Source organism: Rhodnius prolixus, unplaced genomic scaffold, assembly GCF_049639745.1.
Source record: "Rhodnius prolixus isolate KJV_2025 unplaced genomic scaffold, Rpr scaffold_2, whole genome shotgun sequence".
In the NCBI taxonomy this organism is placed as follows: domain Eukaryota; kingdom Metazoa; phylum Arthropoda; class Insecta; order Hemiptera; family Reduviidae; genus Rhodnius; species Rhodnius prolixus.
In genome coordinates, this window is record NW_027411592.1 from 63,265,353 (window position 1) to 63,286,555 (window position 21,203).

The 21,203-nt window shown below is 37.1% G+C and overlaps 1 protein-coding gene across 5 annotated transcripts; it reads left to right on the plus strand.

Annotated features, from left to right (window-relative positions):
- Positions 1-201: 201 nt before the first annotated feature.
- Tmc (Transmembrane channel-like) lies at positions 202-20,977 on the plus strand. Of its 5 annotated transcripts, none has more exons than XM_074120278.1 (16): positions 202-388; positions 1,497-1,683; positions 11,829-11,973; positions 12,070-12,280; positions 13,127-13,364; positions 13,626-13,814; positions 13,912-14,159; positions 14,380-14,574; positions 14,842-15,090; positions 15,186-15,255; positions 15,409-16,108; positions 16,592-16,743; positions 17,313-17,588; positions 17,684-18,004; positions 18,952-19,147; positions 20,109-20,977. In XM_074120278.1, the coding sequence occupies exons 2-16, from the start codon at positions 1,540-1,542 to the stop codon at positions 20,855-20,857; spliced, it is 4,083 nt and encodes a 1,360-aa protein (XP_073976379.1). In that variant the 5' UTR covers positions 202-388; positions 1,497-1,539; the 3' UTR covers positions 20,858-20,977. The 5 variants fall into 5 exon arrangements, with proteins under 5 accessions (XP_073976379.1, XP_073976380.1, XP_073976382.1 ...); XM_074120279.1 differs by having other exon boundaries at positions 12,073-12,280; XM_074120281.1 differs by lacking the exons at positions 202-388; positions 1,497-1,683 and adding an exon at positions 5,324-5,715.
- Positions 20,978-21,203: the final 226 nt, after the last annotated feature.

Genomic DNA, 21,203 nt, shown 5'->3' on the forward strand with positions numbered 1-21,203 from the left:
TTTCATTGTTTTGCATACGTCATTGTGCTTGGCTGCGTCATTATGTCTACGAATTCTAGTCAAATTAATTAATATCCAACAGGTAAAAAAAAAAAACATGCCTTTGTGTTTATCCTAGAGGTAGTATTTTAATTTAGAGCAACGAGGGTGGAATTGATAAAAGATTAAGGTGATAAGAAAATGGCGTGACCTCCGTATTAAGAAAGTGTGGGTGCGTAACTGTGGCTATCTGTGGGTGTATTTGTGTCCGACTTACTGATACCCAACATGCCCAATTATTGCCGACAAGCTTCTACATGTGTGACCCTGTCAGTTTGGACACAGAGTTCTTCACTAAGTGACAGCCTTCTGACTTTCGGACAGTATGAAAAAGGAAAACCTCCACATAGTAAGTAGAAACTATTAATCCAATAAAATTATTTATTTGCTAATTTCTCGTCAACTCCTCATTGGAAAGTAAATATTGCATCTCCTTTGAGTACGGATCTACGAGTATAAAATTGATTGGACTGGATCAGAGTCTTTCTCAGTCAAAATAACCTCAAAAACCAATACCTGCAGAAAGTTCAAAATTTGATATTTGGGTGGTGCGCCATTTTTGGACCCGACAATAAGTTTTTGAACATTATCAGTCACTCAGAAGTGCCATTTTCCTGTATCAATTTTCCAGCTTTTTGGGTTTTTCACTCAGAAAAAGAAAAATGGCTTCCATAATTTTCTGTAAACCTGCTTGTTGATCTAAAACTTTTTACTCGCAACAATACCCCCTGAGAAAAATCACTTTTAAGGAAGGGTTGAGTCAGCATTTCTTCAGTAAAGGCATTTCATGGTTATGGGATGCTATTTCAGAGTTTTGCTATCTTGTGGTGTTGAGTGTAGACTTGCAAGTGGATATCTTAGTTTGAGACTTTCTTTAAACTTCTTTTTTTTTTAATTTATAGTAAAATATGAGCTTGTCAGCTTGTCGCTGACTACAACCACCTAGTCTGGTAATTCGACACATGCTACACAAGTTCGCCATTACATTTTTATTTAGATTTTGAAAGAAATTTGTAATTTAAAACTTGGGCTTTGTTAGTGCGATAAAGTCCTGCGAGTGTGGCGCCAGATTCAGTATTACTTTTTTTAATCAAATGTATTTCTAAGGTAGTCCTCGACTTAAGACGTTGATCCGTTCCTACACGGCGTCGTAAACCGTTTTTTTCGACGTAAGTTGGAATATACGTAAACTGTACCATATACAGTACAATACAGTACTGTATTACCATAATAACAGTACAGTACTGTAAGCACTTAGCCTATCCTAACACAGTACCCTACATAATTATCAAAAAACACATAAAATACTGAACAGTACGTTTAATAATGAAATGAAACAGTAATAAAAAAAAACAGTAGTGTACTTTACGATATCTAATTTCACTTCCATGGTGATGGAAAAAACTTTAATTTTCTTATTAATTATTAGCTACTTTATTTATTTACAACTGAAACAGGTGATTAAATAGAAAACAGCTGTAAAATACAAATTGAATAAAGATGGCAACACTGGCCGAACGAAGATCAGCCAAACCAGGTATACTAAGATTGGATCTAACTGATCGAGCTAGAAGAACTTCTGCTGTTTCCGTTGAATTCAAAGATACACCCGACTGGATGAACATCGTTGATAAACAGTTTATCGTAAGTAGTGTATAATGATTATGGTTTGTATGAGATAGGGTGGTCTGCAATGGCAGTTTTGGTCCATGAAGTGGGGGCCAAACATTGTAGTTTCTAGGCAGCTTCTTATATCTCATGGTACAGTGCTGTCTGTAACGAGAGTACACTGTTCGGAGACTGGCAGTACCCTGGATAAAGAGCTCCAGATGTTGACACTCCTTAAATTAACGAAAAAATTAAACAAAAATAAAAAATGATAGGTACAAATCTCTAGAGCATAATGGCATTTCTGATAAACGGATTCTGAAACGCTAAGTTATAGTCAAGATCCGTTTCTCGAACTTAGGGGTCCTGAAAACGGATTTCCGGTAAAATGTCCGAATCGAAAAGGTGCGCAATTACAATAACTTCTCTTACTGAAGTGTGGTGAGAGAAATACGTAATTGCATTAATGTTGATACAGTAACCATTTCCTCTCCTAGAACAAGATCGCCATTACCCCCTCTTTGCGCTCTTTGGTAGCGTGACAGTTCGCTGTTTTGCACCCACACATTCGAACATCTTGTTGTCTAAAGCACGTGTTCGCACGAGGTAGACCAGTTTTTTTTCTTCTTCATACACTCGAAGAAATTAAAGTCTGTCTGCAGTTGTGTGACCTGGTGGACATTTTGGGTTGCGTGAGCTTAATTCTTGGTAATTCGAGGAATCGCACCCAAATGGCCACTTAGCTTGTGGGTTTGGCCTTTCCGCTTGGCCAACACCCCATTCCCTCTCTCTGCATAGTCACCTCTTAATGATGACGACCATGGCTGTGTACAGGGGTGCCAACATCGCAAAGTATGAATTCCCCACCCCTGACTTATCACCCAAACTTTAATATCCCTTCTTGGTGGGTGGGGGAAAAAAACTAATTTATTAGCAGCGTGTTATTCAGAAGGTAGTGGTGCAACAACTTATTCTGACCTGCAACAGTTTGTCACAACTTGCTGCTTACTACACATTGACGTCAGATCTATCCATTATAATTATCAAGTAACCGTCATAATACATCACTGTTATGTCGTAGGATTACGTTGATTATTATCAAAGCAATGGCCAAGTTAACTAATTTAATTAAAAAACCAAGAAAAACCTGGTTAATTTTAATCTACTTTTAATGGGGATGATTCGAGAGTTTTATCCTGGAGATCTGCCTTCGTTTTAAAGACCCAGGAAGTTTTCCTAAGCCTTTTTTCTTTACAATTCACCAATTGGATGATGCCTCGAAACCACCAACTAGCTATTGCCACGCATTCAGTCAGGATCTAGGATCCCGATTCTCAGCTCCCGCCCACTGGGTGGTAACCATTTTTGGAGATATTCATCAAGACAATAAGCAATTGCCTCCTATGAGAAGGCATACGTCCTCACTCTTCTGGCACTAAAAAGACCACACCCCCACCTTTTCTATTCCACTGGTCTCTTTCCTGGACGTATCGGCTCCATTTCTTTGCGCTCCTTCTCCAAGTCTCCCAACCACCTATTTACCTACTTTACATCTACTTAAAGTAAGAAAATAATAAAGAAAATGTGAACTTTTTTTTTTTTAAACTTTTATTGAAATTCGCGACTGCAACGGTTGTTGCAACTTGCATATGCGATGTAATATAATGTCTTGAATGAATACTGGAGAAGGCAACCAGTGACGACACTCTATTAACATGAACAGATCGCTATACTGCTATGAGGAGAGTAGATCGCGGGGCCATCTTCTCTTCAATCTCCTTGGAGGATTACCTGGTAATGTGAAAGAAAATAAGTGTTCAATTAAAGGATTATGATGAGCTGCTGTAAAAGAATGAAATTTTAAGAAACGAGTTTTTTTTAGTAAGGTCGTTAATGAAAGGGATTTTGAGGTCATTATGAATGGTGAGGTTAGAAATGTAGAATGGAGCGTTAAGTAGTTTTCGTAGTATTTTTGATTGTAAAGTCTTAATGCGTAAAAAATTGGAACGTTTAGTCGATCCCCATACTTCAACGTCATTGACATCCCGGGTTCGAATCCAGCTGCTGGTCCTTAGATGTTCTCTTCCTAGGAACTCCTTTCAGCTCACTGTCCGGAGTGACAATGTTCGAGACGCCAATAAAGTTGCTATAAGGCGGAAATAGTATTGAAAGAATGTGTAGATATCATTCTTCAGGCATTCCAGCCTAGAATCAGGACGCTAATCTAGCATCTAGTCCCTATTACCTCCTATGAGGTGCCTTTACAGTGAAGGGAATGTCTTGGGCATGGAAAGATAAGAGCTACTTCTCCCGAGTTAGCCAAAAAAAAAAAAGACTTAATTCCAGGAAATGAATTCGTACCTCGCAATGAGCATCAACACGTTTACAAGGCTTCCTCCAAAATTATGGATGGAGGTTACTAGGCAAAAGCAATCCCTCATAAAAAAAAAAAAAAAGTTGCCTACAGAATTGTCAGAGCTGTTGTGCCCCAACCAAACAATTCAAAATTCTGATTTTCTTCGTTCGTTTAGTTTAGTAGGGTTCATAAATAATTTTTTAATGATGAAAATACTGATAAAACACATTAAAGCTTATGTACACTCTAAGGAATAATAAATAAGCAGCTGCACATTTTTTTAACTAGCAGCCATTGCAATTCGATAAAGTTAGGTTAATGGGCGTGGACGCCATAAAAGTTCCAGCTTTTTGATTGGCCGATCTAACCCCTCCTACATTTCACACCTCTATCTCTGCATTTTGATTGGTTAGTTATTTAACACTTGATTATTTCATAGAAAAATATAGTTTAGAATTATTTTTTTTTTACTAATTTTTCTCTCGTAGGTATTTGATAAATTAACAGATTAGGCAATAAAAATTTTCTAGCTGAAAAATAACTATTTCAATAGGGAAGGGATTAGCTATGAGGTTAGCATACTGGACTCCCACCCGGAGGTCCCGGGTTCGAATCCAGCAGCTGACCCTTAGATTTTTTCTTCCTAGGAGCTTCTTACAGCTCACTGTCCGGTGATGGACAGTGTTGTTTGTAACGAGAGAACACTGTCCGGAGGCCGGCAGTGCACTGAAAAAAAGCTCCGGGCGCCAATAACCTTAGATGTTGACGCGCCTTAAGTCACAAAAACAAAAACAATAACTATTTGAATGTGATCCTATTTATTGGATTTTTTTTTTTTTTTTCATGTTTAAGGGCAAAAGAAAATTGGGTCATTTTATGGTAAAAAAAAAAAGGAAAACACTTAAAATCTGTTTAGATGTTGGAGGAAAGAAGTACGTCGGCCATGATGTTTTATGTAAGACAATCTAGTAGACACATGTAGTTGAAATGAGTGTACGTTCTACTAGTGTATGTTCATACTGACACACAAACCATTTTCTAATTCATAATTACGAGACTTTGAGAGGAATTTTCTGGTGAAAATTTAACCTTTAAAATGCGTCACGATCTTAATACTTCACTTGACAGTGAAAATGAAAATAATGAAGGAAAAATTATATTACAAGTATTTCTCTTGGAACCAAACTTTAATTAAGTAAAGTTGTTTAATAAATTACCGACAATAAAGCGAAGAAATGGGCAACGGGAAAAATGAAAGAACACGAGTAAGTTGCGAGCGCAATCCATCAGCTGGGGGCTGGAGCCTAGTGTGCATGTAGAGGAGCTCTGTGCCGACTAAATAATGACAATAATAGCGGCGGCTACGTTCGTACTCATGCCATTGCTGACTGGATAGTTGGCAAAGAGGTTTAATTCACTTTAGCCACCCGGCTGGCCAACTACGCGTGTCTAAGTACAGACATACATACGGCCTTCTCTAACGCAAAAGACCTCCAACAGTTTTTTTTCCAGTTACTTAAACGAAAAGAAAAATCAAAAAACAAAAAAAAAAGTTTTTGTGTATTACTTTATAGTTCATCAATTCTCCATGCGTGTCTAAATCATTTCCGGTATAGACGCGAGTTGATATGTTCATATGTTAAAGAAATAGCTGTTGTTCACTTTGCTTTTGACTGAATCGCAATATGCTGATACCAAATCCGAACTACTCAGTAAGTATAATTTCTCTTAACTTCCTTTATTTTTATTACGTTCCCTTAACTCTGAACAAAACGGAACTTTCACAATTACGCTGATTTTCAATTTTTATTTTTCTCCAAAAATATAACGCCCCCCCCTGATTTCGATAAAGTGGATTTTCCTGGAAATTTAGATTAAAAAACAAAAAAAATTAATATACATATAATACGTAGTATTCAGAAATTTACACTACAATAAAATGAAATTGATGAAGGAAGCTGACGTCACAGCTCCCTCCCCTCAAATCCCACTCCAATCAATATTCCCTGAGGAAACATTTCATATCAATCGAATAGAGCCTAGCATATGTTACGCCCTACTTCGAATTAAAACCTCCTGAAACAAACTGTCAGCTGAAACTCGATTAAAAAGCCGATCGGGTATTGAAGCAATTTCGGTGGACTCGTACACTACGAACTCAGAATTTTGGAAATATTCAGGCGGGCTTTACGTCTAACCACAAATTAGGTGTCGTGGACGGAGGAGACTAGCAAACGTACTTACTATAAATTTCTTATATTAATCCATTAAATAAAATCCAAGGCCTAGACCTGGTGAATCGAACCCACTAAGCCAACAATACATCTTAGCATTGCGGGTCTAGTCTCTTATCCGCCTAACATACTCTACTATAAATTTCTCATATTAACCATTAAATAAAATCCAAGGCCTAGACACCAGGAATCGAACCCACTAAACCAACAATACATCTTAGCATTGCGGGTCTAGCTAGTCTCTTAACCGCTCGGCTACCGTGGCGCGTACAATTTATTTGGTTAGCATTATTTTTTAGACTTTACCCCCAATTTTTTCTTCCCCAGAGATTTTTCTAGCAAAAGTGCCACTAGTAAAGTATAAAGAAAATCATTGAAATCTTATTCTAGGAAAACCCAATAAATGGAAAAAATCGATTAAAAAAAATTAATGAATAATTAAAATTAAAAAGAATTTTTAATGTAAAGTATCACCTTACTAAATGAAAGTTTTCATTTTTATGATATTTTCTCGATAACGATGAAAAGTCGATCGTTAAAGTAATCATTCGAGACACGTGGTAGGAGAGTTGAGTTTGTACGTTTAGTCGAGATTATTATATAAAATAATTTTTATGATAAATTAGTTTGTTTATAACAGGCTGAATTCAGCAACATAAAACCTTCTTCATTAAACGGACTGAATTTAGAACGTTAAATATAAAAATATATTCCCTAGTTGTGAATATTTAGGGAGTTGTTAATATTCCAGTTAGGTTAAACTGCGCCCCCCGGGGGAATGTATATATAACCAACATCGTGCCAAAACTGGTAAGTTAAACAAGGCACCCTGTGCAGACAAGCTGCCCTCTAAACTGGCAGAACAGATTAATGTAGCAACTTTGACATGCCTCTCTCCCCCTCCCGCGGGGGGGGGCAAATTATTACATTAGAGCAACAGCAAAAGTAGCGGGGGGAGGATGGGGGATTGAACATGAGGGTCACTTTTTAGATTAGCACGTACAGTTGTGTGGACATGTCACAACCTGTCTGTATTATACAATATAAATGCATTGCTAATACTGTCACCGTGTTTATCACAATTCCAGCTGGTAGTAGCCTATTGCATTATATTATACATGTATCTATTTAATTTATGTTGTTGCAAAAAGTAAAAATAAATTACACGTATAAAGGAGAATTTGCCCTATACTTTTAAGGAAATTTGGGAATTTTAACATTTTATGTGCATTTTTTTGAAGATCAACCCTTAATACAAGTGTCCTACCGGAAAGTTTTTTAAATAAAAACTCACCAACTCGTGATGTAACTTCCTCTTATTCTACTAGAGAGATCAAATAACATTTCCGATGTTGAATTTTCCGCAGAAACCCCCCCCCCCCCCAAAAAAAAGGATTTTCCAGAAAAAGTCTGAGTGCCTTCTAGCTCGTAAAACGAAACAAAAAAAAAAACTGAGCTCATGTACATTTTGTGTACAAACAACTTGGGGCTTTAAAATCTTGCAACCGGAAATAAAGTGAGGTGATTTGTTTCCGGTGGTACTCGTTTAAAGCAGCCCAAACGATTTATTTCAAACTGCCACACTATTGCGGACATTCCTTTGGTTCCATTAATTTTACTTTTGGATAATTTTACAGTGGACATTCTAGCTTTTCTGGAGAGATAGAAAGTAGGGATAAGCTTATCCCTGACATTTTAAGGGATTGTACAGGGTTACAAACAATATAATGTCGGAAACAAGAAAAATATGCTGCAAAACAGCATCAACTTGTGTAGCAAATGTCTTGATCAACTTTGTGACCTTGAGAGAAATAGGCTCGCTTGTGATGGTTGAGGAAATCGAGAGATAAACGTCCAAAAAAAAAAAAAACAATCCTCCTCGACCCTTTTGAAGAAAAAGAAGGATATATAAGACAATGATGGAAAATGAGCTGCGACAACTTGGAGTCACCAGAAAGACTTGGAGTCCTTGTTAAGTGATCCTGCGGGTTAAATTACAACACGGGACGAATCTTGAATCCGGGTAGGCAGCTAATTGTGCCGATCCCTTGTAGTTCTGCTTACAAGAACCATGGTCTTACTACCAATTGTTTTTTCCATCTTAAGTGCCACAGACCACATATCCTCATAAACCGTTAAAGATGACGCACTCAGATAGGCTAAAATAGATATGCCCTCTGCTCCAGTCCTAGGGCCCACTGAAGCTGAACCTATCTACAATGGGACAACGAATCAAGAGGTTTTAGAGTCTATAGTCGATATTACCAGTCTAATTCCAACTCCTTAATTCAAACTTAAAATTTATCTCTACCTGAGCCCCACTTTTAAATCAAAACCTATTCTTTATCAAATAAAAGAATGTTGAAGGCATGAAAAATTTCATTAGAGTCCATTTTAAGATATTAGCACAACCAATAGGATGTCCTGAATCATTGAAGGTAACGCAATAACCGTATACATTACATTTCAGAGATGGCTACCCAGCCCCTAACCATCTCGTGACGTTGCCATATTTACGTCGCTTCGACTACAATTTTCTTCTTTTATGTAACATTTGTCTCCTCCCTAACCCTAACCTCATACTCTGGACACGAATCAGCTAATTTTTTGTAAATAGGATTGGGCCAATAACCAAAGATTTACTTCTGCCTTGTAGAAAATAGCCTAGGCAAAGACCTTTACACCGCCCCGCACTCTCTAGACACAAGGTCGTCTACATTGTGACCAAGGAGATTTTGTATTGCTATGATATTATCGAAGAGTTTGTTTTTTTTTCACTTAACACTAACGAACAGTCTGTTAACCTTACCTCGTATAACCTTCAAAACAATGTACACTGATGTAATTGTTGTCCATTGGCCTTATTGATCGTCAGCTGATTCATTTAATAAATAAACGCGGTATTTTCTCTTCATTTAATCATTGAGTGTGCGAGTCTATGGGTTCTAATCAAGCTATTTCCGTTTCAGAAGAAGGTCTTTTTAAATAACAATATCTTCGACTTTGATGGATAAGTGTTCTTTACTTTCTCTTAATATCCGTTTTGCTGGCGCTAGAATATTCAGTAAAGTAATTGCCTATTTTTTGCAGGCAGGCTTTACGTCCAACTACCAATTAGGTAGTCATGGACGGAGGCGATTAGCAAACATACTTTACTGTAAATATCTTTTATTAACCATTAAATAAAATCCAAGGCCTAGGCACCTGGAATCGAACCCAATACCACAGTACGTATTAGCTTCGCAGGTCTCGCCTCTAACCGCTCGGCTACCGTGGCGCCTTATTCAGGAAAGTACATTTCCCCCCTTCCACCCCAAAAAAAACGCATTGGGAGATTAGGAAAGATCTTACTCATGAACAGAAATAAGGCTACTTCTAGCGTTTCGGCTAACCAAAGACATCCTTCGTGACGCGATTTCAAAAAAAAAAGGTAAAAAACTGCACAGATGGCTGAAACAGCACATAGCACTTGCGATATCGGTCGAGAACATTTGCACTTCATTAATTCACAGAGCTTGGGTTTTTATTTTTTGTCAGAAAGAGTGTGGCGACATCAAACTCCTTAAGTTGTGACCTTCAACCTGTAGACGAGCATGTGATCCGGATTCACCAAAATATATCCACCAATGGCAAAAGATGATTTTTTTTTTTATTGGGTATAGATTAGATTAGAAATAAGTTATTAGATATTCCAATTAGTATGTAATTCGAACAAATAAGAATGCTTGAATAGCATTAAAACCAACTGAAATTTCTTGATGTTAGGAGAATATGTCAGAAAACTGTTAGAAGTAGCTGTCAAGTGTAGAGCGAGATGGAAAAATTAGTGAAGTCGACATCTCTATGCCAAACTTATCTCTGAGGATGGATGTAAGTCCAAAACAGGTCAGAGATACAATAAACATGCGCACTAGCGACAAAATAAATCAAAAGATAGGATAAAAAAATAATTGCCATTTCAGTCGTGATACATTTATTCTGCCACAAAAAATATATAGGCGAAACGTCACAGTATTTAAAAAAAAAGACTGTACCAACACTCTTACGACACAAAACTAAAAAAGAACACCACAGCACTTTCCTTACATAGCACAGAAAATCATCATACTTTCGATTTCCCAAAAACAAAGATACTTAAATCAGAAACCAACACACAAAAAAGGAAAGTGCTAGAAATGATATACATATCTAAGACAGAAAACAGTTTAAATTTCAAAACAGACACGAACAATTTAAACAACATACGTATACGCCAACTTACTACAAAATACTTGACAATTGGCAACACTGACTTCCACACAACCTAACACATATCACACACGGACCGATCACACTCAGTCTATGACCAGACATGACAGAAGACGCACCAACCCTGTAATGTAAAAATATTACTTTCTAAACTAGGTAAATAATTTTTGTTATTTTTCATTAAATTATACATATTCATTTTAATAGAATCATTGTTAACAATCTGTAAACATGTTCCACAGCCCTGAAGATGACCCTAGTCCCTAGGTCGAAAGCTCAGGGCAGAATAAATGTATCACGACTGAAAACTGGCATTTATTTTTTCATCCTATTGAAACTAAGAATCAGTCACCAAAATGAATGAACAACAATAAATCAAAGATATTGTCTAACCACATTGTCAACAATAAGGAAAGGTTATAATTCTATAACCTGTCATGTGGATCGCATTAATCTAATCATTTGTTAACAACGTGGAAACATTCGAGATCACGATAAGAGATTACCAAGTGATTATTTTATCGTTCTGTGTCGGTTAATTAATTTTCTATGCTAAAGAGATTATAATCGATTAGCGCTTTACCGGTTGATATAATTAGCCGTGCAAGGGGAAGAAGAAAGTTCGTCAGCTGATGATTGTCGCCTGCTTCTGTACACTAACATTGTTACAAGTTAGTTAGCCTTGATGGTATTAATTGAGTTTCTAACTTTGTTTTGTTCCCCCTCCCCTTCTCATCATCCAAAGATATTTTCATTAATTAATTTACACCCAAATTGATTAATAAAGATCGAAATCTTAGCAGAAAACTTGTCTGTGCCAATTCTTTTTTACTTTAAACGTTCATTTTATTACTGTCTCATTAGTTTTTTGTAAATAGCAGAATTATTGAATCCATGGAACCCAATCTCCCAATGTCTGCCAATGTTATGCAGTAAAACTCCTCTTAGAGACCCCCATCTAAATAGAAAACTTATCAAAGTTATTTTTTTTTATCTTCTTAAGAGAGATACAAAACTGTATTAGAGAATGATGTTTAAATTTTCACATTTTAAAATTTTACACACGAAGTTAAGCTTCTCTTAAGTGCTATTTCAGTACATAGTTCCAACTAATGAATAATGTCTGTGAATATGAAATTACGAGATGGAAGATCAGTTCACAGGAAGTGAAACAGTAAGCAGTACTGTTTGCATTTTTCTAGACACTCGGTCGCCAAAGGATTTCTTTTGAACTTGAACATAATTTGCTGAGGTGCTCTGGGAGTAATGACGTCATAACTTTCTTTAAAAGTATCAAACATGATTCAATAGTTCGATCGCTTCATAAGTTTTCTTAAATGCAGATAGAACCAGATACTGCACAGTCACCGACCGACAGACTTGCAACATCCAAAGTTGAAGAAGATAAGGGCAGAACTAATGCGGAATCACCAGCTGGAGATAAAGTACGATTCACGCGAGAACAGCAGCAATTATCCACCCAACAAGGTAAATTGTTTATCAACTTTTTTCTTTTTTAAGTTTAAGTGCAACAGCAGCTGCATTCATGTTTTCTCTTTCGTACTTGCCGATGATGTTAATTAGCAGACGGCAAAGTTGGCAATGAGGAAGGCGAAGACGAAGAGGATGAATATTCGGCCAGCGTCAGCGCGATCATGGTGCGGCAGGCGAACCGACAGAGCTGGAACAAGAGAAGCGCCCGTAGAAGAGGTTCGTCTCCTTTTTCACCCGATCAAGAGTCGGCGATATCGAACCTACGCAGAAGATCCTCCGTGTTCACTACCAGCTCCGGGGAGTAAGTAAAGCAAAAGTGTTCGTGAGTATTTTTTTTTTTTAAAGGTAATATAGAGACATTAATGGTTTTTACTTTCGCCTACCATAAACAGTTAATATCATTACCTTAAATGCTGCAGTAAGTGGAGCGTTTGGGGTTACAAGCTATAAAGGGAGAAGTCGTAGGTCACGGCGCTCTTGAAATCCTATTGCAACGCCCCCATTCGTGACCAGTGAATGTCATATCGCAATCCCTAAGCCGCATGATGGGAACATGATGATTTCAACGCACAGCAAAAAAGAACCTTGCTGTTTCCGGTCCTTGCGATAGCGAAGAAGGGTGCGAACTCTTCTTCGGAACTCATATTACTTCTACACCTTAAGCGTGTCTGCTGTTGTGCCTTCACTTTTACCTCATACATCTATAAATTTGCCATCATCTAATGCCTTGGCAATGTTTTCAGCTTTATTAATGGTTTTGGGCTTTCCACTGGATCATCCTCTCCGGAGAATTAAAAAGTGGAGGAGCAGAACCTTTGAAAACCTTCACCTAACTTTCGAATGAATTCTTGTTCGCGACGAACCTCCCAGAACAAAGACTAGCTTGAGTACACACTATTCCTGATTATCCATCTCAAAATAAATCTACATTTCTACTTGAATGTTTCTCATAAGGCAAACTAATTTATTGATCGAGTTGAACATTGATGCACATTATAATCAGTGTTCCAACATAACCAGAAAAATTTCGTTGACAGTAACGCCATCTTTGAGCACAGCCAAGAATTTTTCACCTCATCTCACAGTGATCGCAATAAAAAACTTGCATTCTCTCTTTTTCAATTCAATATTTTGCATTGATTTCCAGCACCGCCATTGACATCGAAGAGAAGGCCAAGCAAGAGCAGATCTACCAGCAGATAAAGTTGCATAAAGAAGTACTAAGCCAGGTGAAGTACCAACCATGGCCGATAAGGAAGAAGTTGAAATTAGTGCAGACGGCCAAAGCTTACATTAAACAACATGAAGGTGCTTTGCAAGAGCGGCTGGCCCACAATAGGCGGACTAAAGATGTACTGGCTCATTTCAAAATTCTTATGATCAATGTAAGAAGGTGTTTTTTTCTAAATAATTGATTACTAAGAAGTGGTTGCATCATCTTGTCTAGATATTAGGTACAGCACAGTTTCCTAGGATGGCTCCATTTTAACCGACTCAATGGCCTTTGATTTTGAATTTATATTACAATTGTCGGGCTACTTATATAAAATACTTTTTCATAATTAGTTTGGAGAACCTGGAATTCTTAGTAACCCGGCCACCACATTCGGCCATTGCCTATATCATAGCTATTGTGTTGTTGACAGCAATGGAATCATCTGAAACGAGAACTGCTCAACATGTCCAACTTATTGATTCCATGGGAGTTGAGAATTAAAGAAATTGAATCACATTTTGGCTCTGTAGTTGCATCCTATTTCATATTCTTAAGATGGCTGTTCTCAGTGAATCTGGTGATAGCTACAGTACTGATCACCTTCATTGCAGTGCCAGAGGTAAGAAGATTCGTTCAGTAAGATCAATAAATAATTATGCCACCTGTGAGGACTGTTATCTCAGCTGACTGTGGAAAATTGGTATTGATTTATTCAGGTTCTGATGGCTCGTCGTGGCCAATCAGGCGGCCGAAAAGAGATGCTGGAGGATGAAAAACAGAGAGCAATGAATTTGGTGACTCTTTGGAACTTCGAGGGTGTACTCAAGTATTCGCCGCTCTTCTATGGATACTACAACATGGACGACGAAGATAAGGATGGGGTTTTCCGGTACAGACTTCCACTGGCCTATTTCACCGCAGGATTAGCTGTCTACATGTATAGCTTTGTCGCCATCTTGCGCAAGTAAATTGATTCAGTCATTCTTCTATTTTCCTAGAATTGCTAGCTTTCTCCATCTTCCTGTACCAATTTGGCGCTCCAGTACTAGGTGCTGCTCTATGTCATGGAGCTGTCGCAGCCTCAGTTCTTTCGCTTCCCAGCCTAATGTATCCTTCTTTGGAATCTCATTTACGAATCCTACCTAATTTAAAATAATTTTTCCATCTGTCAATTTTTTTTCCAGAATGGCCGAAAATTCCAGACAAAGTAAACTGTCAGAAAAGGATGATGAATGTGTATTCACTTGGAAAATCTTCACAGGATGGGATTATATGATTGGCAATGCGGAAACGGCGCACAACAGGACTGCATCCATAGTGCTCGGCTTTCGGGAAGCGTTGCTGGAAGAAGCCGAGAAAAAGAGAAATGATGGCCGGAAGTAGGTGCGACTTTATTTATTGTTATTAAAGACTTCATTTACATTTTTTTAAAAACTTAGTTTTTTTTGTGATAACGATAATAATAAATAGATTTATTTACCTTGTAAGTCCGGCCCAGTACAAGAGAAAACAAAAATCATTTAAACGAAATCAAATCCATTTCATTCAGGAAAGAAAAGAGAAGCGGATAAATAATTTATTTAATTTTAGTACGCAATCCTGACCGCATTCGAAATTTTAATTTAAAATATCTTTCATTGTGACAGCTGGAAGCTGACTTCCGTCAGGATACTAACACATCTGAACGTGGCAGGACTACTCTGTACCTCCATGTACGCAGTGATCTTGGTAGTGGACAGATCTAGAGACGTAGGTGCTGAAGCTTCCTGGTGGCGACAAAGTGAAGTAACACTGGTTGTATCAATCATCGGCTTTGTATATCCAATGGTATTCGATCTGATACGATTAATCGAAAGATATCATCCCAGGAAAGCGTTACGTTTACAATTGGCAAGGTTAGGTTTCTGGGACTAGAAGACCCAAAATATGGAACTATGCGTTTTGTTTTTTTATTATTCTAAAATGTTAAATGAGAGCATTGTTGTTTCAGAATAATGGTACTAAATTTACTAAATTTATATTCTTTCATTTTTGCAACTTTTTCCAAAATTGAGAAAATGGTAAGTACGTTTTTGCATAAGCTTACTGTATTATCCATAATAGTTATTGTTTCTGAATCGTAAATGTTCATTTCTACCAAATGTTAAAGCTCAAACACATTAAGGTTTTGCTGGAAAAGTAAGTTAAGGAAAAATCTTTTATTTTAATTTCAGACTATTCAACTAAATGATCTGAAACCAACAGCGAACACTACTTCAATTCCATCAACATCCAGTCCATCAATCTATGCGAATAATATAATAAACCCAATTAAGGATTTGGTCAATTCCACAGCATCAGAAACTAGTATCTATTCTTTCTTTGAGGAAAGTACAGCGGATTGTAGCATCAAAGTACCTTGTTCATCTACAACAACTACTTTAGCTGTAGCGGCACTATTGTTGAACGCAACCAGTCCCTTTTCTGTTGATTACAATAGTACTCCCGTATACAATGAAAGTGTAACATCAAATGATCTCTACAGTACTCAGTTTAAATTAACTGAAAACATCACCGTTGATAAATGGAATGAAATTTACAGTGATTTTACAAAGTCGTTTACGGAAAATCTAGAAGAGTTCACGACAGCGCCGACTACAGAAACTAGTAGCGAATCTACCGAAGACTATAGTACTAGTACTACCCTTGAAAAGTTACTGGAGAATTCCACAGACAGCAGCACAAGTACACAACAGTCTATGTTTACTCCGGCAAACGCAACAGAATTTAAAGAAAAACTGTGTTATATAACTATAAATTGTTCAGAAATTAACAAATTTGGAACATATTTAGAAAACACTACGATAATCTCTACAACATTAAGTAACCACCACAACCATTCTGAAGCAGATACCACATTGTCACCTAACACAGGTAAGATAGTGTAAAGTTTCTCAAGTCATTTTCTGTTTATGAAAGGAGTGTATTAGGGCGTGATCGGATATTTAAAAACTGTAGTTTGTACCAAATTACTGAGATAATCTTTTCTCCAGATGAGTTGTTTTCCGCCAACACATGTTCTCAAGTTATAAAATATAATGTAACCTACGCACAATCCTTTTATCTAAATTATTCTCCCCTTTACCTAAATTATGCTAAAGAGTATTCTTGGTTATTTATGTGCTAAAATATTTTTTCATATTTGATTAAATCAGCACCAAAAATCAACTACCTAGTCAAATATTTTGACAAGTTAATTAGTTTTTAAAGATTCTGAAACTTTAGTAAATATGTGTATTACAATCTAACGACATACTAATAAACTTATCACCTGGTAAAGCGCTAAAACACGCCTTGTGCTGTAATCAATACTAAACTGAGTAAAAACTATTATTTTGGTTCCTTTTTCATTTCAAGATATCCTAGATGTTACAGAGCCTGACGCACCTGTTCAGGATCTATCATCACAGATACATGTTCTGGATCCAGAAACTAGGAAAAAGTTGAGAAATCTATGTTGGGAAACCATGTTCGGCCAGGAGCTGGTGAAACTTACCATAATGGATTTGGTAAGTGGCTATTTTTTTTTTTTTGGTTTGCAAGAGGAGGATGGCCCCTCAGATGTGAATTGAGCGAATTTTTTGGAACAAATGATACTTTCATGAAGAAAATTCATTGAATAATAACAGAATTACATGACAACTCAATTTCGTGAAAGTATTTGAATTTTCTGTAGGGTTAATTTTCTTGGTAAAACGAAAAGTTCAAATTATTTTTAATATTGATGAACTTTCTTAGAATTGTTTCCAAAACTAGAGATGGTTGGTAATCTTGATTTGGTTTAGTTGTCACTTATAAAGACAGTTTTACCTATTATTTTTCTGCTAATCTTATTAAGTTTAGTATTTTTAGCACGATGTTCACCACTAAAGGGAACTAACGTTTCTGCTGACTGAAATGTAAGAAGGTTTTCTTTGAAAAATGTAAACTTACTAATTAAGCACAAATAGTGCGCAGTTGCGACTGAAATTTGCGCTTTTTTCACTGAATTTAATTTGATTTATTCATCATAAAAAAAGATCATCAAGACTGTCTCTTTATCTTATTTTCATCTTTTCTAATGTTCCAAATATGCCAGATGATCACAATTACCTCAATCATGATAATGGACTTCATGCGAGCTGTGTTCGTGCGTGTGATGAACAACTGCTGGTGCTGGGATCTGGAGAAAACTTTCCCACAGTATGGTGATTTCAAAATCGCCGAAAACATCTTGCATTTAGTGAACAATCAAGGAATGGTTTGGATGGGCATGTTCTTTTCGCCTGGGCTGCCCTTGATCAATCTTTTAAAGCTAGTCATCATCATGTACATGAGATCTTGGGCCGTGCTGACATGCAACGTTCCGCATGAGGTTAGCTTAAGTTCACCTAGTTCTTTTTTATAGAGTATTAACATGCAAATAGTTCTTCGCTTACAGTTTCTGTAGTTTGTTTACTTGTTTTCCAGGTAGTGTTCAAAGCATCCCGTTCAAACAACTTCTACTTAGCTCTACTGCTGACCATGCTCTTTCTCTGCGTACTACCGGTCGGCTTTGCCATTGTCTGGCTGCAACCGTCCTGGCATTGTGGTCCGTTCTCCAACTATAAGAGAATCTCGCACATATTCACCAGATGGTTGAAACGGCTGATACCAGCGACTTTGCACAAAGTGCTGGACTACATTGCCTCGCCGGGTATCGTTATACCGCTGTTGATGTTGTTGGTCCTAATCATCTACTATCTGGTATCACTCACTAACTCACTCAGAGAAGCTAACAACGATCTTAAAGTAAGTTTTTCATTTTAAATATTAACTACGCTGGAAACTCCTTTTCACGAAAAGTTATCAGATTATTGGACGTAGCGAACACTACGCTTACAAGCCCAAACTATTTCTGGGTGTAGGTTGAAGTTTATCTCAAAGAAAAACAACAACAAGCCGTGTTTAGGTCAAAAATCTTGGACTGAACGTGAATTCAAGGATTCAAAATCCCGCCTGAGCTGGTTTCCAAACCTCGTTAAGGCTCATCGCCTAATTTAAGAAATCTTGTCCTCATTACATCCTCGTGATGGCAGAGTCTTTTTCTCAGTCAGGCCAAAACTTCTATTGAGCACCCAGTAGGTTCATATCTCTTCGAAGACAACAGGGCTCGATCCAGCAGAGCCACTTCGCCTCAGCTCTTTCACTTTCTTCTGGCTGGTAGTATGCCACCAGGTCTCAGATTTACTGCGTACCTAGATCATTTTGGCTCTAGCCACGCAGTAGAAGAGATGCTGGCTCATGAAACGGTCATTTGGATTCCCCGAACCAGTTAATCGCCATTTCAATTCCCAGATCACTTGCCAGCCTGGATATAGTGAGTATGTTGGGTATCACCAGAGTCTGGAATTGGCAAAGTGGCTAAATGGCCAGAGATTTCGTTTTAGAATCTCGTTGGTACAAGCCTGGGCTCCTCCACATTTTCTGCAGTTCTTGAACAGGATATTCTTAAAATCTGATTAGTTACAGTAGATGGCAGCTTCAGAGCTCCTTTCCAAGAACTCCCGTTTACTGCAGATCTGCTTAATCAGAGCCGTGTAGTGAGCAGAGCATCTGCTCATTCTAGTGAAGAAAGCTTTAATAATTTGAAATACTTATTGTCTTCTTATAAGACAACGTTTTCCCCCCCTTTTTGCTAAAAATCTTCAACAGATACCAAAAAAAAAATGAATTTTTAATCCATCTTATTTCTACAGATCCAACTTCGCCGGGAGCGTACCGAAGAGAGGCGAAAAATGTTACAAATGGTTGACAAGAAACGCAGAGGATTGGACTCAGCTGACATTCCTTTCAATAAATGGCGTAAATTGTTGTCTTCTGTGCCGGAAATAAAATCGCCAGTTGATAATGCAACAAAGGAAACTTCGGCTGCAATTAATTCCGAGCGGAAAGGTAACTCCATCAATGTAAAAATAACAATTTTTTGTTATTTTAGAAATAATATTGATCTTGTGTAAAAAATGCTAACAAATTATTCAAAAAAAAAAATTCTCCATTTTCAAGAAATGTTTTATTAAATTGTTATCGTTTTCGATTTGTTTTCGCCAATATTCGTCAGTTTCCCTTTACATTCTCCCTTTACTTGAAAAAAAATTCCTGTGAACACTCATATGCTTACCATAATTTACGAATATAATTGAATTTTATTGTAACTTAGAATTGAATAATAAAAAGAAAAAAGAGATCAAATTAATAATAATGTTGATAGAATGCGACACATTCCTTCTGAACCAAACTATTAATTAAGAAAAAATTACAAGCCAAACTGACATTTAAGCTGAAGTACGCCATTAGATCAGCTTCAAAGGAATCTGTTTGGCAAATTCACAGTAAATTTCAGAAAAGCCTTTCTTTAAAATTGCACTTCCGGTATTGATTTGCTTTCTTCTCGGAAGTTTGGTTAGAAATTTAATAATTAAATACTTAGAGGTAGTAAAACCTTAAAATATGTAAATGAAAGTTCAGAAAACCTATTATAAAAGTATTGTTTATCCCAATTTGTAAACCAGATAAGAAACTCCTCAAAATCGTTCACTATTCGTTCTTCATCCATAAAACCTCGTAAAAGGTTAATAAATTTAATACAACAATAATTTACGATAACAGAATACAATATTAAGCTAAATGCAGCACATACTGACCATGCGCATAGAACATTGTTTTGTATTCCGGGCGCTCTCAAAACTTGAATAGCCAATGAAAATTCAATCTCTAAAAGTTGACACAACTGCAATAATTTCAATCGTGAAAAATGTTCTGTCGAAGAAGTAGAAAGGTTGAATGTTAGATACTTACTGAGAGCAAAGTCTGCTCAACTACGTCTAATCCAATTTTTTTATTTGATCATTTTCAGAACTGATATCCAATCTATTGAAGAGTACAGCTAGAAAGTCTTCCAATACTTCGGACGAAGGCTTCTCCCCGTTGGAACCAGATACTCCAAGAGATACGAAAGCGAATTGTTTGGATGAGGTTAATAAAAGCTCCAAAACAAGAACTGTGAGAAGAAGTGCTTTGAAAAATAGAAACTCTCCTGCAGAAAGGACATCGACTGACGGCCAAGAAGTGGACAACACTAAGTGTCACAATAAAAAGCTGCAGAGTAAATCCAGAGCGGATTCTGTAACGTCTACTCGTTCTGGTGAAAACATACCGCAAATAAATATCATAACATCAGATACAAATGGTAATATTGCTTCCGGCTCAAAAGAGAATATTGGAGATAATATTCTTAATGAAAACGATGTGAAGGAAACCTGCGCAGAAATCGTAGAAAACTCCAGATCAATCGATTCTTCAAGATACTCTCTTAATCAACATCCTCCAGAAGAGTCAGCGAAAAAACCGTGGAATAGTCGAAAATTTCCAATACAACAGCGGAACAATGAAGATGTGGAATCTGAGGAAACTTTGATGCATATCGGCGATAGTTATGAGTCCATACCCTTGTCGATTATGCAAATGCAAGAATTAGTGACTACTCCGTCGGATGTTGCGCGTTCCAAAGATGTTGGCCAGATGGTTGGCAGTGAAACTGAAAGGAAATCTATGGCGAACGCGATAGCCAGCGAACTGGAAAGGCGACATAGAGGAGATAAGTGATATGTTGAACTTTTCCATTTAAAATTACAAATGTTTTTCCCCAAAATATGTTGTGTAAAAAATAAATAATTTCTATTTACTGAGCAATTATTGAAATTTTTCCACGATCCCTTACAGCTTGTAAGAGAAAGTATGGTGATCCATAATTGAGCTTTTACAGAAATATAGATCGAAATACAGTGGAACCTCGCATAACGAGCACCTCGCTTAACGAGTAATTCGCATAACGAGTAAAACAAATTGATTCTTATAGCGAGCGATGTTTCGCATAACGATAGTTTTCTAATGACATTTCGCTGACTGCGCAGTTTTCGCTGACTCATCGAAAACTGCGCATTCTTCGATT